The following is a 20,482-nucleotide window of genomic DNA, read 5'->3' on the forward strand; positions in this document are numbered from 1 at the left end:
GTGATACTTTTTACTATCTTCTAATGTTTATTTTGACCAAAGTTTTGTATGAAATTGTATATTTATCTGTGTAATTACGCCCATTTTTAGAGTCACTAAAATGTGACCGTGGAAGGGGGCGTGGCCTGAGGGCTTCTGTCATGGCTACTCAGTACAACATTATGAGGTAAGTCAACATCCATCCATCCATTTTTCTACATCAATTACTAGAAAAAAAGTCAATTGTAAAACATCATTCAAAAAATAGTCTTAGTTATAAGTTTTAATAGAATTAACAAATTTTAATATATATATATATATATATATACACATATGTATATATATGTTTTTTATATACATATTTATATATAAAGAAACAATTAAAAAGGTGTTATTCTTTATTATGTAGTGATGTTTATTTTGACCAAAGTTTTGTATGAAATTGTATATTTATCTGTGTAATTACGCCCATTTTTAGAGTCACTAAAATGTGACCGTGGAAGGGGGCGTGGCCTGCAGGCTTCTGTCATGGCTACTCAGTTCAACATTATGAGGTAAGTCAACATCCATCCATCCATTTCCTACATCAATTATTAGAAAACAAGTCAATTGTAAAACTTTATTCAAAAAATAGTCTTAGTTATAAGTTTTAATAGAATTAACTAATCTTAATATATATATATACATATGTATATATATGTTTTTTATATACATATTTATATATAAAGAAACAATTAAAAAGGTGTTATTTTTTATTATGTAGTGATGTTTATTTTGACCAAAGTTGTGTATGAAATGATATATTTATCTGTGTATTTATGCCTATTTTTAGAGTCACTAAAATGTGACCGTGGAAGGGGGCGTGGCCTGCGGGCTTCCGTCATGGCTACTCAGTACAACATTATGAAGTAAGTCAACATCATCCATCCATTTCCTACATCAATTACTAGAAAAAAAGTCAATTGTAAAACTTTATTCAAAAAATTGTCGTAGTTATAAGTTTTATTGGAATTAACTAATTTTAATACATATATACATATATATATGTTTTTTATACATATTTATATATAAAGAAACAATTAAATAGGTGTTATTTTTTATTATGTTCTAATGTTTATTTTGACCAAAGTTTTGTATGAAATTGTATATTTTTTCTGTGTATTTATGCCTAGTTTTAGAGTCACTAAAATGTGACCGTGGAAGGGGGCGTGGCCTGCGGGCTTCTGTCATGGCTAGTCAGTACAACATTAGGAGGTAAGTCAACATCCATCCATCCATTTCCTACATCAATTATTAGAAAACAAGTCAATTGTAAAACTTTATTAAAAAAATAGTCGTAGTTATAAGTTTTATTAGAATTAACTCATTTTAATATATATATATATATATATATATATATATATATATATATATATATATATATATATATTATATATATATATTTATATATAGAGAAACAATTGAATAGGTGTTATTTTTTATTATGTTCTAATGTTTATTTTGACCAAAGTGTTGTATGAAATGATATATTTATCTGTGTATTTATGCCCATTTTTAGAGTCACTAAAATGTGACCGTGGAAGGGGGCGTGGCCTGAGGGCTTCTGTCATGGCTACTCAGTACAACATTATGAGGTAAGTCAACATCCATCCATCCATTTCCTACATCAATTATTAGAAAACAAGTCAATTGTAAAACTTTATTCAAAAAATAGTCGTAGTTATAAGTTTTATTGGAATTAACTAATTTTAATACATATATATATGTTTTTTATACATATTTATATATAAAGAAACAATTAAATAGGTGTTATTTTTTATTATGTTCTAATGTTTATTTTGACCAAAGTTTTGTATGAAATTGTATATTTATCTTTGTATTTATGCCTATTTTTAGAGTCACTAAAATGTGACCGTGGAAGGGGGCGTGGCCTGCGGGCTTCTGTCATGGCTACTCAGTACAACATTATGAGGTAAGTCAACATCCATCCATCCATTTCCTACATAAATTATTAGAAAACAAGTCAATTGTAAAACTTTATTCAAAAAATAGTCGTAGTTATAAGTTTTATTAGAATTAACTCATTTTAATATATATATATATATATATATATATATATATATATATATATATATATATATATATATATATACATATATATATATATATTATATATATATATTTATATATAGAGAAATAATTGAATAGGTGTTATTTTTTATTATGTTCTGTTTATTTTGACCAAAGTTTTGTATGAAATGATATATTTATCTGTGTATTTATGCCTATTTTTAGAGTCATTAAATGTGACCGTGGAAGGGGGCGCGGCCTGAGGGCTTCTGTCATGGCTACTCAGTACAACATCCATCCATCCATCTTCTACATCAATTACTAGAAAAAAAGTCAATTGTAAAACTTTATTCAAAAAGTAGTCGTAGTTATAAGTTTTATTAGAATTAACTCATTTTAATATATAAATATATATACATATATATATTTTTTTTATCTATATATTTATATATAAAGAAACAATTAAATAGGTGTTTTTTTTTTTAATGTTGTAATGTTTATTTTGACCAAAGTTTTGTATGAAATTATATATTAATCTGTGTATTTCTGGCTATTTTTAGAGTCACTAAAATGTGTCCGTGGAAGGGGGCGTGGCCTGTGGGCTTCTGTCATGGCCACTCAGTACAACATTATGAGGTAAGTCAACATCCATCGATCCATTTTTCTACATCAATTACTAGAAAAAAAGGCAATTGTAAAACTTTACACATGTCCTGCTGTTCGGCTCCGGTGCAGACCGCAGTCGAGGAGCACAGCGCAGACGTTCCCTCCACCTTACAGGTCAGAATTTTAGGCCGCTGATTTGTGACAATCTGGTTGCTTAATGGTCACAATTCAACCCTGTGACCTCTGCCCGCCAATCAAACGTGTGACTTTGATTAATTGATTGACACTTTTATTAGTAGATTGCACAGTACAGTACATATTCCGTACAATTGACCACTAAATGGTAACACCCTAATAAGTTTTTCAACTTGTTTAAGTCGGGGTCCACGTTAATCAATTCATGGTAAATTCATGGTAAATTTATGGCAATGACATGACTTGGTAAAAGAATCAGAGGCATTTTTCTTTAACGACGTTGTAGTTTTTTTGTTTTTTTCCTGCAGCGTAGTGGACCCGAGTGGGTGGCGTATAAAACCTCCAGCGGTCTGGACCTCACTCAGCAAATTTCCACGCCGTGTTTTAATAAAGGCCAACATTAATGGAGGATGGCTGTGCAGGAGCAAGCTGATGAGGCTGCTGACTCTCGGGGCTTGGATGAATTAGCCCCGTCAAAGGCCATCTGCCGGCCCAGGTGTGCGGTGTGTGTGTGTGTGTGTGTGTGTGTGTGTGTGTGTGTGTGTGTGTGTGACAGCAGGGCTAAATGCCAATGCCAGCCCACATCTGGCCAACACTTTTCCTTTCCATCTTTTATGCGATTTCTTCACTCTTTTCCATAATGCTCAGATTGGCCCGTGTGAGGGGGATCGAAAGAAGCCATGCGGAGAAAAAGCAGAGTTGGGAAAAAAGAGTCTTGTAAGTGATGTCTGACACACACACACACTTCTTCTTCACACTCCTGCTGTGTGGCGGATGTGTGCCGACATGCTGTGTGAACACACCAATCACACCATTGCTGCTTCAGCCTTGTTGACTTTATATTATACTTTCCTTTTGTCCATTCCTCTTTGTTAGTTCAACTCATAAATATTAACGTTTGACTGAAAGAACTGGCTCATCAGACATACGGGGAGCGCCGCGCTGGCACAAACACGCGCTTGTGAAAGATTTCAAACTTCAAACTTCACACGTAGGTAAACATTTGAATAATAATAGTTGATATCTCTACATGGAGACATAAAGAGTGACAGGTAATGTAGTTGTGACACATGTCCTGCTGTTCGGCTCCAGTGCAGACCGTAGTCGAGGAGCACAGAGCAGACCTTACGGGTCTGTTAATCTCTGATTTCTGGTCGGAATTTGAGGCCGCCGATTTGTGACGATCTGGTTGCTTGATTATTAGTTTTGCGGGACACAACCACCGGACCCGTTCATCACTCTACTGCGCAGTGCACGCGCTCCCTATCCCTCTCTTTACTCGCCCACTCACTCACTGACGTCACTCAGCCAACACGGTGACATCGTCACAAACACACATACTGTATGCTACTCTCATGCGTTAACCAGCTCCACTGTTGTGCACATGTAGATACGTAACATGTAGATGTTTAACATGTAGATGCGTAACATGTAGATACGTAACATGTAGATACATACATGTAGATACATAACCTGTAAATATGTAACATGTAGATACGCAACATGTCGATATGTAACATGTCGATACGTAACATGTAGATGCGTAACATGTACATGCACAACATGTCGATACGTAACATGTAAATGCGTAACATGTAGATATGCAACATGTAGATATGCAACATGTAGATGCGTAACATGTAGATGCAGAACATGTAGATATGTAACATGTAGATATGCAACATGTAGATGCGTAACATGTCGATACGTAACATGTAGATGCACAACATGTAGCTGCGTAATATGTAGCTGCGTATAATGTAGCTGCGTAAAATGTAGCTGCGTAACATGTCGATGTGTAACTTGTAGATTCGTAACATGTAGATTCGTAACATGTAGGGACGTAACATGTAGATACGTAACATGTAGATACGTAACATGTACACACCTAACATGTACACACCTAACATGTAGACACCTAACATGTCGATACACAACATGTGGATATGTAACATGTCGATACGTAGCATGTCGATACGTAGTATGTCCATACGTAGCATGTCGATACGTAACATGTAGGTACGTAGCATGTTGATACGTAACATGTAGATACGTAACATGCCGATACGTAATATGTCGATACGTAACATGTAGATACGTAACATGTAGATATGTAACATGTAGATACGTAACATGTAGATACGTCACACGTCGATACGCAACACGTCGATACGCAACATGTCGATACGCAACACATTGATACGCAGCATGTCGATTTGTAACATGTCGATACCTAACATGTCGATACCTAACATGTTGATACGTAACATGTCGATACATTACATGTCGATACCTAACATGTCGATACCTAACATGTTGATACGTAACATGTCGATACATTACATGTCGATACCTAACATGTTGATACGTAACATGACGGTACATTACATGTCGATACCTAACATGTCGATGCTTATTATGTAGATACCTAACACGTAGATACGTAACATGTAGATACGGAACATGTAGATACATAACATGTAGATACCTAACATGTAGATATGTAACATGTAGATACGTAATATGTAGATACTTAACATGTAAATGCATAACAGGTGGATACATAACATGTAGATACATAACATGTGATACGTAACATGTAGATTTGTAACATGTAGATACGTAACATGTGGATACCTAACATGTAGATACGTAACATATGGATACATAACATGTAGATACGCAACATGTAGATACGTAACAGATACGTAACATGTGGATACGTAACATGTAGATACGTAACATGTAGATACGTAACATGTAGATACATAACATGTAGATACGTAACATGTGGATACATAACATGTAGATACGCAACATGTATATACGTAACAGATACGTAACATGTGGATACGTAACATGTAGATACGTAACATGTAGATATATAACATGTAGATACGTAACATGTAAATGCATAACATGGAAACCCTTTCCATGAAGCTCTCTGTGTACTGTACATGAGTTAAATTGGAAGGTCACATGAAGTTTGGAGTTTTACTGTGCAGAAAGTCTTTGCACTATGTGTTTCAGCATCCGCTGACGTCTCTCTGTCAGTTTACGTGGCCTACCACTTGGTGGCTGAGTTGCTGTTGTTCCCAAACTCTTCACTTTTCTTATAATAAAGCCCATGGTTGACTTTGGAATATTTAGGTGCTTACAGCCCCCATTTGTGGAACCGCCTGCTGGAGGTCCTTTAGGCTGCAGAGAATGTTACGATTTTTTTTAAAATAAGCTCAAGACCCACATTTTTAAGTTAGTGTTTAGTTAATATTCTTATTCATTTTACATTTGTTTTTAATTATCTTTTCAACTCTGTATATCTAGTATGTGTGAGCCTTTATTTACCATGTGAACATTTTTGTCACGCCCATGAGATCATGTTTGGTTTTTGTCATGTTTGATTTTATTTTTTTGGACAATTGTTTCCCGCTTTGGCACTTCCTTGTTTTCTTTGTTACCATGCCAACTCATTGACGCATTCTTCAACCTTCTTCATGCTATACCAAGCTGTTCATTTCATTCTGTCCATGCCACATAAGTTTTTTGTTATTTATGCCACAGTGCAAGTTTTGGTTTCATGTATATTTTTTGTATCCTTTATGCTAGTCTTTTGTTTTTTCATTAGTCAAGTTTGTTCTCCGCCCTCGTGCGCACCTTTTGTTTTGCTTCCTTTGTTCGTCTTTTTGTTAGCATATAAATAAACATGTACTCACATTCACGTCTCGCTCGTGCCAACTATCCTTTGCGTTGGTAAAACAGACTATCTCCAAGTCGTAGTCCAAGTCCTGACATAAAGAAAGTGCTTAAGCAAGAAAAAAGTGTCCAAAAAATAAAACCAAACATGAGAAAAACAAAATATGATCTCATGGGCGTGACAATTTTATCAGTTTGATATCGTTTTTAACCACATGTTCATGTAATATTGATGCATTTTTCTAAAGATATTGTATCATATTAATATATTTATTTATCCTCTCCATATATTTTAGTTTTATTTCCAACATGTGCTTGCGGGTGGAGAAGGAAAAAGGAGGTTTAGAGTAGGGGGTTGGTGGGGATGGTTTGACTGTTTCAACCTGGGATTATATGAAACATCCATCCATTTTCTATCGCGTCTTCTTCTCGGGTCGCAGGGGAGTGGGAAGCACTATTTTTGAAATCCATCCATTTTCTACTGCTTGTCCCTTTTGGGTTCGCGGGGGGGGGGGGGGGGGGGGGGTGCTGGAGCCTATCTCAGCTGCCTTCGGGCGGAAGGCGGGATACACCCTGGACAAGTTTTAAATGCTTAAATATTTTTGGACTGTTTGAAAAGTGCTATACAAATAAAGTTTGATGGATTAAATAAGATCCGTGCTCAACAGCGTGTACAAACTATGAAATTGCATGTACCATTAAAGGGCGTGTTCCGTATGATCTACTAAGACTGCGTCTACACTTTATAAGAACTGCAACAGTGGTGAAGACCGCCCGATTTAAATAAGGATTTTGTGTATACCACTGGCATTATAGGCCCATGGAAACACTCATTTCCCCTCACATTCATGTTTTTATCCTATTCGATCTGCTGTCTTTTTTTGAACAAGCGGCACACTTCTAAAACCCGCGCTCTGCAGGGAGGCAGTGAACCATCGCAACACCGCAAAAAAAAAAATGCATATTGCAAGAACATTTTTCAGCAGACACCAAAACTCCTCAATTTTATTCTTTTTTTAACCTCTTAAGGCCCAAGCTGTTTGTTTACAAGCTTGTTTTTTTTTTCAAGGGCGAGAGCATTTTACGACCCCCTTCCCCTTTGAAACAGCTGAAAACCATGTAATCAGGGAAAGTTCAAATAAAAGAGGAGGTGTAGAATTCTCTTGCCAGAGTGTGGTGGAAGACTGTACAAAGAGTACAGCCCAGACGTTTCTCCTCAATGAGCCAAATTGAATTATGTCTCTTTTTAATTCCTTGCTTCTTGTCTGTTTTAATAGATGTCATCAGTGTCTTTCATAATGATTGTTGAAAAAAAGGCAAAAATTCCCCCCAAAATGGCAGTTCCCGTTTTAGTAATCTAGCATAACATGGTATTTCTGAATGGAAGACGTGTGCATTACTTTTTATTTACGACAGTGGAAATATGTTGACAGGAAATATGGAAATATGTTGACCTCGGACAAAGGATTCTCCGTCCATATGTCTTTGTAGCTCCTTTGTCACAGGCGTGCCAAATAAATACGATAATACCCCTTTAATAAAGACGCTGAGATCATTATCCATGCGTTTGTTACGTCTCGCCTCGACTACTGTAACGTATTATTTTCGGGTCTCCCCATGTCTAGCATTAAAAGATTACAGTTGGTACAAAATGCGGCTGCTAGACTTTTGACAAGAACAAGAAAGTTTGATCACATTACGCCTGTACTGTATATACCTTTATATACATATATACATACATATATACCTATACTGTATATACCTTTATATACATATATACATACATATATACCTATACTGTATATACCTTTATATACATATATACATACATATATACCTATACTGTATATACCTTTATATACATATATACATACATATATACCTATACTGGCTCACCTGCACTGGCTTCCTGTGCACTTAAGATGTGACTTTAAGGTTTTACTACTTAAGTATAAAATACTACACGGTCTAGCTCCATCCTATCTTGCCGATTGTATTGTACCATATGTCCCGGCAAGAAATCTGCGTTCAAAGGACTCCGGCTTATTAGTGATTCCCAAAGCCCAAAAAAAGTCTGCGGGCTGTAGAGCTTTTTCATTTCGGGCTCCAGTACTCAGGAATGCCCTCCCGGTAACAGTTCGAGATGACACCTCAGTAGAAGCATTTAAGTCTCACCTTAAAACTCATTTGTATACTCTAGCTTTTAAATAGACTCCCTTTTTAGACCAGTTGATCTGCCGTTTCTTTTCTTTTTCTTCTATGTCCCACTCTCCTTTGCGGAGGGAGTCCGGTCCGATCCGGTGGCCATGTACTGCTCGCCTGTGTATCGGCTGGGGACATCTCTGCGCTACTGATCAGCCTCCGCTTGGGATGGTTTCCTGCTGGCTCCGCTGTGAACGGGACTCTCGCTGCTGTGTTGGATCCGCTTTGGACTGGACTCTCGCGACTGTGTTGGATCCATTATGGATTGATCTTTCACAGTATCATGTTCTCATATGTTCTCATAGTCATCAGTATCATCAGTATCACAGTATCATGTTCTCATAGTCATCATTGTCACCGACGTCCCACTGGGTCATTATTGTCACCGATGTCCCACTGGGTGTGAGTTTTCCTTGCCCGAGGATGTCGTAGTGGTTTGTGCAGCCCTTTGAGACACTAGTGATTTAGGGCTATATAAGTAAACATTGATTGATTGATTGATTTAATGCGCCTTATAACCCGGTGCGCCTGTTTTATGAAAATAGACCTGACTAGACCCGCACATCGGCAGTGCGCCCTATGGTTCGAAAACCACGGTACATCAACGGAGCTTACAAGTATGAAAGAATCGATGAAGCAGGCTTTGTAGCACAGCAAGTTTTAGTTTTTCTGGAAAAATGTGCCAAAGCAGACTTATTTCACGCGAAATAGCACCCGCAGAACAGTTTAAAGGCCTACTGAAAGCCACTATTACCGATTACGCGGTCTGATAGTTTATATATCAATGATGAAATTTTAACATTGCAACACATTTCAATACGGCCGGTTTAGTTTTGTAAATTGCAATTTTAAATTTCCCGCGGAGTTTCTTGTTGAAAACGTCGCGGAATGATGACGCCTGCTTGTGACGTCTCGGGTTGTAGCGGACATATTAGCCCAGCACCACACACGGCTAAGTCGTCTCTTTTCATCGCATAATTACACAGTAATTTGGACATCTGTGTTGCTGAATCTTTTGCAATTTGTTCAATTAATAATGGAGACGTCAAAGAAGAATGCTGTTGGTGGAAAGCGGTGGATTGCAGCTGAAGCTTTAACACAGAGCGGTCAAACGAACATGTTTTCTCTACGGCATCTAGCAAGTTTTTGGATGGGAAAATTGTGATATTAAGTCGGCTCTTACCGGAGACTTCAGTGGATTATGTGACCTCCTCCTGCAGCTCAAAAAGGCAGCTGTGATCTTGGCTCCTCGGCTTCTCTCAGAGACACTGGCGTTCACCGCAGCCATCCGACTTTCAGGTATGACTTTACAATCTCACTAAAACACTATTAAAACAATAAGCAGATAAGGGATCTTCCAGAATTATCCTGGTAAATGTGTCTAATTACATCTGAAACGCTCACACTGACGCCGCCTTTTATTTATATTTTTTTTAGTTTTTCCACTCTAACTTTCCTCATCCACTAATTTTTAATCTTCGCTCAAATTAATGGGGAAATCATTGCTTTCTCGGTCCGAATAGCTCTCGCTGCTGGTGGCCATGATTGTAAACAATGTTCAGATGTGAGGAGCTCCACAACCTGTGACGTCACGCACACATCGTCTGCTACTTCCGGTACAGGCAAGGCTTTTTTTTTAGCGACCAAAAGTTGCGAACTTTATCGTGGATGTTCTCTACTAAATCCTTTCAGCAAAAAAAAAGCAATATGGCGAAATGATCAAGTATGACACATAGAATGGACCTGCTATCCCCGTTTAAATAAGAACATCTCATCTCAGTAGGCCTTTAATGTGCTTTATAACCAGGTGCGTCTTTTGTACGAAAATAGACCTGACTAGACCCGCACATTGGCAGCGCGCCTGATAATCTGATGCGCCTCATGGTCCGAAAACCACGATACATTTACGGCGCTTTCAAGTATGAAAGAGAATGGATGCGCCGAGAATGGATTTTTCTGTAAAAATGTGCCAAAGCAGACTTATTTGACGCAAAATAGCACCCGCAGAACAGTTTAAGTCTTAATAAATCACACTGCACATGATGAAGGATTTTATTTGTATTTTCTCGTCCCAGTATTGTGGGCGTTCTGATAATCAGCAAATATTCTTGATACAAACACGCCAATTGGATTGTACTCCCTATTTTGCATCAAAGAAACCGACACCTTCATGTCGCTTCCCATCCTGCACAGTGAAGTTTTACAAGCCTTTTGATTGGCAAGATCAAAGAGAGCTTTTGTTTGCTTGCCGGAAACTCATTGAAACACAAAGTTCTGTGACACATGACATTAGTCGATCGAGTTTGCGTGTGCTATCAGGTTTGAACCCTTATTAGATCAGGCCCTATTTGCAGTGGCTTGTATGTTGATGTTCTTCGACGTTGGGGAAGTGTGCCACAGTTCTGGTTAGCAAAGGAGATACTGTGCTAAAAAGTAAGTGGCTACAATATTATGACATTACTTGGAGTGCACGCTCACCAGGAGTAAACTTTGAACACCACCGCTATTTAATTGATAAGCTTTTGCAGAGGCTCCCGGGCGACCGTGCGCTCCTGACGGCGGCGTGTGCCGCACCGCCGAGCAGCGCCGCCGCATTTCAATGTGGCGAAGAAGAAGATGCCAAGGACGGGCGACGGCGATAAGAGCAGCCAAAGGTAATTTACATGGAGCGCAGCAAAACTTGTGCAAAGACACTGCAGGAGGAGGAAGAAGAAGAAGAAGAAGAAGAAGAAGAGCCAAGGACAGGCAAAGATGCCTTTGACTTGTAGGTGGAAATGAATGTACAGTATATGCATGTACGTATATGCATGTACAGTATATGCATGTATATGCATGTACAGTATATGCATGTACAGTAAATGCATGTACAGTATATGCATGTATATGCATGTACAGTATATGCATGTACACTATATGCATGTATATGCATGTACAGTATATGCATGTACAGTATATGCATGTATATGCATGTACATTATATGCATGTATATGCATGTATATGCATGTACAGTATATGCATGTACAGTATATGCATGTACAGTATATGCATGTATATGCATGTACAGTACATGCATGTATATGTATATGTTTCCCTCTTACACACATGTAAGAGGGATGTGTACTATGGCTATGAGGTTTTTTTTTTTTTCCCCTTGGCCTCAGTCTGCAACCCCACTCTAGCGCCCAGGCTAAGACCGATTTTTTAAATTTTATTTTAATCTTCTATTCTTTTCTCTCCCCCCCCAGCCTTTTTTACCTGTATGTCATCTTTTTTGTAAGGGGCGCTGGAAGCCGGCAGACCCGTCAGCGATCCTGTTCTGTCTCCCTATAATGTTTGTCTGATCTTGAATGGGATTGTGCTGAAAATTGTAATTTTCCTGAAGGAACTCTCCTGACGGAATAAATAAAGTACTATCTAATCTAATCTAATCTATGCATGTACAGTTATGCATGTATATGGATGTACAGTATATGCATGTACAGTATATGCATGCACAGTTATGCATGTATACGACTGTACAGTATATGCATGTATATGAATGTACAATATATGCATGTATATGAATGTACAGTATATGCATGTACAGTTATGCATGTATACGACTGTACAGTATATGCATGTATATGAATGTACAGTATATGCATGTATATGAATGTACAGTATATGCATGTACAGTATATGCATGTCTATGCATGCACAGTATATACATGTACATTAATGTACATGAAGGTACAATTATATGAATGTATATGAATGTACAGTACATGTACAGTATATATGAATGTACAGTATATGAATGTATATGCATGTGCAGTGTTTGAATGTACAGTATATGAATGTACTGTATATGCATGTATATGAATGTACAGCATATGCATGTACAGTATATACATGTATATGAATGTACAGTATACGAATGCACTGTATGTGCATGTATATGAATGTACAGCATATGCATGTACAGTATATACATGTACATTAATGTACATGAAGGTAAAGTATATGAATGTACAGTATATGCATGTACAGTATATTAATGTCCAATACATGTATGTAAAGTATACGACTGTATATGAATGTACAGTACATGCACATATATGAATGTACAGTATATGAATGGATATGCATGTACAGTATTTGAATGTACAGTATATGAATGTACTGTATGTGCATGTATATGAATGTACAGTACATGCACATATACGAATGTATATGCATGTGCAGTATTTGAATGTACAGTATATGAATGTACTGTATATGCATGCATATTAATGCATGTATATTCATGTACAGTATATGAATGTATTTGCATGCATGCATATGAATGTACAGTATATGCATGCATATGAATGTATTTGCATGTACAGTAAGTGAATGCACTGTATATGCATGCATATGAATGTACAGTATATGCATGTATATGAATGTACAGTACATAAATGTACAGTACATGCATTTCCATGCATGTAAAGTATATGCATGTATATGACTGTACAGTACACACATGTACAGTATATGAATGTACATTATATGGATTTACAGTATATGCATGTACAGTACATGCATGTATATGGATGTATAGTATAGGAATGTATTTGAATGTACAGTATATACATGTACGGTATGAATGTTTAGGAATGTACAGTATATGCATGTATATGAATCTACAGTATATGAATGTACAGTATATGAATGTATCTACATGCACATGAATGTACAGTATATGGATGTATATGAATGTAGAGTATATAAATGTATATGAATGAACAATATATGAATGTGCAGTATATAAATGTATATGAATGAACGTATATACATGTATATGAATGTACATTATATAAATGTATATGAATGAACAGTATATGAATGTACATTATATAAATGTATATGAATGTACAGTATATGAATGTACATTATATAAATGTATATGAATGAACAGTATATGAATGTACAGTATATACATGTATATGAATGTACAGTATATGAATGTATTGAATGAAGAGTATAAGCATGTATGTAGAGTACGTGCGTGTGCATAAATGTACATGCTAGACGGTAAGAAACATATTCTTACCAGTAATCTTCTCCATTTCAGCCAAGGTCTCCTGGTAGGAGGCGATGATGCCGGCGTATCGAGTCATCACCTCCTGGCGCAGGTTGTCCCAGTGAGGAGACAGTTCTCCCAGCTCCTTCAGGTCCTCAACCCTGCAGAGAAACAGGACATGTGTTACAAAGTCTTTTGTGTGCGCATTGTAGCTTCTAAATAGTATCTTAGGGTGTGGCGGACCGGTACTTTTCAGATGCGGTATGGTACCGAATAAGATTCATTAGTATTGCGGTACTATACTGATACCTGTATACCGTACAACCCTACTAGTTACTATGGTCATCTACGTCACAGCAGCTCAGACGAGGCACCAAGCAGTGTGGGCGGGGAGCGTTTCCACAGACGCGGAAGGAGATTTTCACAAGAAAGTTCTAAAGCTTAGCGATATATCACATATATCAGATTGTAGATTTTTTTTTTTTTTTAGTAGAACCATTTAAGTCTCACCTTAAAACTCATCTGTATACTCTAGCCTTTAAATAGACCTCCTTTTTAGACCAGTTGATCTGCCGCTTCTTTTCTTTTTTCTCCTATGTCCCCCCCTCCCTTGTGGAGGGGGTCCGGTCCGATAACCATGGATGAACTACTGGCTGTCCAGAGTCAAGACCCAGGATGGGCCGCTTGTCGGGACCCAGGATGGACCGCTCGCCTGTGTATCGGTTGGGGACATCTCTACGCTGCTGATCCGCCTCCGCTTGAGATGGTTTCCTGTGGACGGGACTCTCGCTGCTGTCTTGGATCCGCTTGAACTGAACTCTCGCGGCTGTGTTGGAGCCACTATGGATTGAACTTTCACAGTATCATGTTAGACCCGCTCCACATCCATTGCTTTCGGTCCCCTAGAGGAGGGGGGGGGGGTTGCCCACATCTGAGGTCCTCTCCAAGGTTTCTCATAGTCAGCATTGTCACTGGCGTCCCACTGGATGTGAATTCTCCCTGCCCACTGGGTGTGAGTTTTCCTTGCCCTTTTGTGGGTTCTTCCGAGGATGTTGTAGTCGTAATGATTTGTGCAGTCCTTTGAGACATTTGTGATTTGGGGCTATATAAATAAACATTGATTGATTGATTGATTTTTTTTTTACATTTCACGTTCATATTTTGTTGTGTTTATTGCATCTTTGTTGCATTTGGCTTGATTGTAACCGATGTCGATTGAGAGGCTGTGTGACGTTCATATGTTCTCAATATTCAGGGTTTTATCCTTCATAGGAAAACAATAAACTCCATTCTGTTTTTAAGGCGGTCTCTCATCACATTTTTAGCATTCAATCAAACTTTATTTTGAGGTTTTGTATTAGTTTTCTTAAAGGGGAACATTATCACCAGACCTATGTAAGCGTCACTATATACCTTAAAGTTGCAGGAAAAAAGACCATATGTTTTTTTTAACCGATTTCCGAACTCTAAAAGGGTAAATTTGGCGATTTAAACGCCTTTCAATTGTTCGCCTGTCGGAGAAATGACCTTTCGCCATTTTCTCAAACACATTACACGCACCAAGTCAAATCAGCTCTGCTATTTCCCGTTTTTTCGACTGTTTTCCATACCTTGGAGACATCATGCCTCGTCGGTGTGTTGTCGGAGGGTGAAACAACACCAAGAAAGACGGTTTCAAGTAGCAACAGTGGTCAAAAGATGCGAAAGTCCCTCGTTTGTTCCGCACACTTTACCGACAACATCTATGCTACGACAGAGATGGCAAGAATGTGTGGATATCCTGCGACACTCAAAGCAGATGCATTTCCAACGATAAAGTCAACAAAATCAGTTTTGTTGATGTTATTGACTTATGTGGAGTGCTAATCAGACATATTTGGTCACGGCATGACTGCAAGCTAATCGATGCTAACATGCTATTTAGGCTAGCTGTATGTACATACTGCATCATTATGCCTCGTTTGTAGCTATATTTGCATCCAGCCTTTCCCTCCACCCACATTTAATGCCAAACAAACACATACCAATCGTTGGTTAGAAGGCGATCGCCGAATTCGTCCGTGCTTCCTCCCGTGCCGCTTCTGTTTCTTCTTTAATTTCGTTTTCGGTACCTGCCTCCACACTCCAACCATCCGTTTCAATAAATGCGTAATCTGTTGAATCGCTTGCGCCGCTGAAATCCGAGTCTGAATCCGAGCTCTTATGCTATACCTTTCTGTACTATCCGCCATGCTTGTTTCTGTTGGCTTCACACAGTGACGTCACAGGATAATAGACGGGTGGATATAGCGATGGTGTATATCAGGCACTTTGAAGCCATTTTTCGGGATATTGCGTGAAGGGTAAAATTTTGAGAAAAACTTTGAAGAATAAAATAAGACATTGGGAACTGATTTTTTGGGGGTTTTAACCCCTTCAGAAATTGTGATAATGTTCCCCTTTAGAAATAGATATTCCGGCCCCACATTTTTTTCCTCTAAATTTGGCCCCCCCGAGTCAAAATAATTGCCCAGCCATGCCCTAAAGGAAACTTGTCAAAGGAAACTGGATGCAAAAAAAAAAAAAAAAGCCTGATATTAAGACATAAATCCCGTACAAGTGCACACACCTCATTAGAGGCGCAGGTGTGCCTAAACTCGCCTTGTTGGAAACCATAGCAGCAGCTTTCATGCAAATGGGCCCAATTTTCTGCAATTAAGCCTAAAAAAACAAAAAAAAAAAACAATTGTGTGCGTCTTCAAATGAAATGCTGCATGTATAAGTGGACTTAATGTTACTTGTTTGCTCATTTTGAATTCATCGAGAGGAGGAGGTTCTTTCCATACGCTCCTTAGCAGCCATTGTGGGTTTAGTGAGCACTCCTTGATGCTATTTTGCATCAGAAAATGTTGGGATGACCTAAATAATGGATGAAATAACAGGGAAGTGTCTGCTTGGGGGGGAAAAAGTGAGCGAGACATGCCATTTAATCAGCACGCTATTGAAGAAGGAAGGTAAAAGGTGTGCAGTGATGAACAAAAAGCAGCTGCAGGGTCACAGTAACAGTCTGAGTGAATGTTAAAAAAAAATGTTTGTGGTAGAGAGGTAGTCACCTGAAATGGTTTTCACTTCACGGGTGTGCTTGAAGCTCATGGAGAGAATGCCAGGAGTGTGCAAAGGGTGGCTATTTTGAAGAATATAAAACATGTTTTCGGTTATTTCACCTTTTTTTTTGTTAAGTTTAAAACTCAACATGTGTTTATTCAAAGTTTGGTGTGACAATTTACAATGTACAGTAAATAGTCAAGAAAATAAAAAAAACAAATTGAAAGAAGAGAAGGTTTGTCCAAACTTTTGGCCTGTACTGTATATAATTAATAATAATAATAATAAAAAAAATGTGTTACTACAAAAAAATGTGGCTACATTTGAAAATTCCTGTTTTTCTTGAAACAACCACAACAGCTTGTTTTTAAACTAACTAACTAACTAACTATATATATATATATTAGGGCTGGGCAACGATTAAAAATTTTAATCGAAGTTAATCGCACTATTTCTCCGATTAATCACGATTAACTGCATTGTATACGCAAAGCCCAATAATGAATTCAAAAGTAGTGTGTAGTGCACCTTTATTGGAATATTCTCCCACATGAACAAAAGCGCCAAAACATTTGTTGTGCAAACACAATTTAAATCAGTCCTTGTTAAACAGTAGCAGTTAAATAGCATATTTTATGAAAATCAACTCAAAAAATGTAAATACAAACATTTAAGCTTATTGCCACTGCCAGGGTATTTAAGTTATCCTGTTTGTTATGGAAAATAAATATAATCTACATACAAATCTCTGAGCCACAATCATAACATCTGAACAGGCAATTTCTGAGGTAACAGCAGAAAATTTTTTTTTATCAGGGTCTTATGTTTAAAAAACCTATATTATAGGTAGTGGGCTGTTTTAGGGAATTTTTGATCAAATTATCCGTAGTAGCAATATTAATAATGTTGTGTTTATTCTGCGTAGTGCACTTAAAATAATTATGACCATATCTAGGAATTGATATGATGGGAATTTTCCGTTTGTTTGCTTGGTGCTTTGATGAACTGAACGCATATACATGGTACTATATTGTGATGTTATGAGACAGGGAATAAAAGAACTACCCTACCCAGCATGCAACAGGAGTGACGAGCATGCGCGGTAGCCCGGTATAGGTTGTGTCGCCATGACGGCATCTTGTATGTTGTGATATGCACGCTCTGAAAGCAAACGTTAAGAACTCAGCCAACACTCCTCGTCTGCATTATTCATAAATAGACAGACAACACATAAACTCCGCTGCTTCACAGGCCGCTGGATGTAGCCGGCAAAGTATCCCCACACGTCATTCAGTCCAAAACGGCCCGATCTATCCACATCCAGAATTGTCTGGCGGTCGTAAGTGATCCCGGAGTGACCACGCTGTAAGCCAGCCATGATATTTGCAGAATTGTCCGGTATTTTTGCCAAATGTTCCATCTTTACCAAGAGCCCCTCGACGCCGAAGTACATCCGGGAGATGCCATCTTGTTAAGAAAAGGCGTTAACAAAATAAAAGCATGTAAACAACATACGCAAATGTGCGATGAAATAACTGTCGGCGTTAATAGATTGATGAGTTATATGCATATATATATATATATATATATATATACATATACATATACATATATATATATATATATATATATATATATATATATATATATATATATATATACACACACACACACACACACTTTTTTATACAAACGATTATAAATTGATTTATTTTAAAAAGAAAGGGAGTTATATATGAAGTATATATAGTTAATACAATTTTAAGAAAAACAATTTTTTACTTCCTGCAAAAATAGATTTTGGGGGACAAAAAACAACAACAATCTGGCTAAATTTGAAAATACCTGTTTTACCTCGAAACAACCGAAATAGCCTGTTTTTAAACCAACTAATACCTAATAATAATGAATATTTAAGTTGTGTTTAATGGTTCACATACGGTAATTATATATACATAAATATATATATGTATGTATGTAAAATGTAAATTTTTTCAATAAATTGATTTTTGAATTTTTTTTATCGATTAAGAATTGTTACGCATAAGAAAATATAGGAAATATTTGTAACCAATGTAATTTAAAAAAAACAAAGAGTTACTTCCTGCAAAAAAACAAAAACAAAACATAGCTACATAGCTAAAAATATTTGTTTTTCTTAAATCAACCACAATAGCTTGTTTTTAAACCAACTAATACCTATTTAAGGTGTGTATTGGTACAGTAATGTTAGCATTATATATATATATATATATATATATATATATATATATATATATATATATATATATATACATATAATTTTGTTTTAAATAAATCGATTAAAAATCTATTTATATTAAAAAAGCGAATTATAGATCAAGTATATATAATTAACATACTTTAAAAAAGAAGATTCGCTACTGCCTGCAAAATAAATTTTTTGTGACAAAAAAAAAACCTAGCTAAATTTGAAAATACCTGTTTTTCTCTAAACAACCACAATAGCTTGTTTTTAAACCAACTAATACCTAATAATAATCAATATTTAGGTAGTATAATGGTTTGTATACCGGTAAATATGAACAGTAATGTTTGCAGTGTATATATATATATATATATATATCCATCCATTTTCAAATATATATATATATATATATATATATATATATATATACAAACACACACATTTCAATACATTGATTTATTTTTTTTTAATCGATTAAGAATTGCTACACATAAAAAAATATATTAATGTATAGACTCAATGTAATTTAAAAAAACTATTTACTTCCTGAAAAAAACCCCAAAACACATAGCTACATTTAAAATGACCAAGTTTTCTCAAAACAAACACAATAGCTTGTTTTTAAACCAACTACTATCTAATAATAATGAATATTTAGTTAGTTTAATGGTTCACATACAGCAATTATGAACAGTAATGTTAGCACTGACGCTAATGCTAACACTCCGGAATTTCATTAACCCGACTGACCCGACCTGTTAGGGAAACAATTGTTTTGAAACACAAACCCAGCGCTAAAATTGATATGTTTACATCAAATTGTACACTTTTGTTGCATGGAATTGCCTTCAAACGGCGCAGCTTTTTATTTTTGGGCCTCACCCATAAATTGAACTGTTTCTTTGGTGATCACCCACCGGTCCTTTTTGCCGCCATTTCTCATCATTCTCCCCATCAACCAAGATAATCTACTTGAGGGAGCCCCCGACATTCTTCTGCAGGTTTTTATTTACGGCGTTCAAACGTCTGATGAAGGTCACTTGACTGTAATGGAGCTATAAATTTACCCTCGGAGTCCCAGAGAGCCGAGACCTGTCGCTCGGCCGCCTTTATTTCATGCTATGTTATTGTGCCTGCTCGGGTTTTAATCACACGGGGGATTTTGTGCCGTCGCTCGATAAATCCCGCGTGAAGAGGGATGAAAAGTGATATGCACACTTTAAAAAAAAAAAAGAAAATAAAAAGGTGCGCGGGGGGTGCAGAATGTCTCCTTTCCTCCCAGCATGCAGCAGCTGGAAATAAGGGAAATGTCACACCGGTGATTTTGACAGGATTTAGATCAGGGGTCTCAGGCCTGTGGCCCGCGAGACGTTATTTTGCG

General features: G+C 37.0%; 1 protein-coding gene across 6 annotated transcripts in view; it reads right to left on the minus strand.

The window, feature by feature from the left end:
• inpp4b (inositol polyphosphate-4-phosphatase type II B) overlaps window positions 1–20,482 on the minus strand; it is a 469,469-nt gene that overhangs the window by 111,511 nt on the left and 337,476 nt on the right. For all 6 annotated transcript variants that reach the window (XM_061881071.1, XM_061881076.1, XM_061881074.1 and 3 more), the window contains one exon: window positions 13,821–13,951. In XM_061881071.1, coding sequence (XP_061737055.1) covers window positions 13,821–13,951 — 131 coding nt within the window. The remainder of the gene's footprint in view (window positions 1–13,820; window positions 13,952–20,482) is intronic.

Source organism: Nerophis ophidion, linkage group LG20, assembly GCF_033978795.1.
Source record: "Nerophis ophidion isolate RoL-2023_Sa linkage group LG20, RoL_Noph_v1.0, whole genome shotgun sequence".
Lineage (NCBI taxonomy): Eukaryota > Metazoa > Chordata > Actinopteri > Syngnathiformes > Syngnathidae > Nerophis > Nerophis ophidion.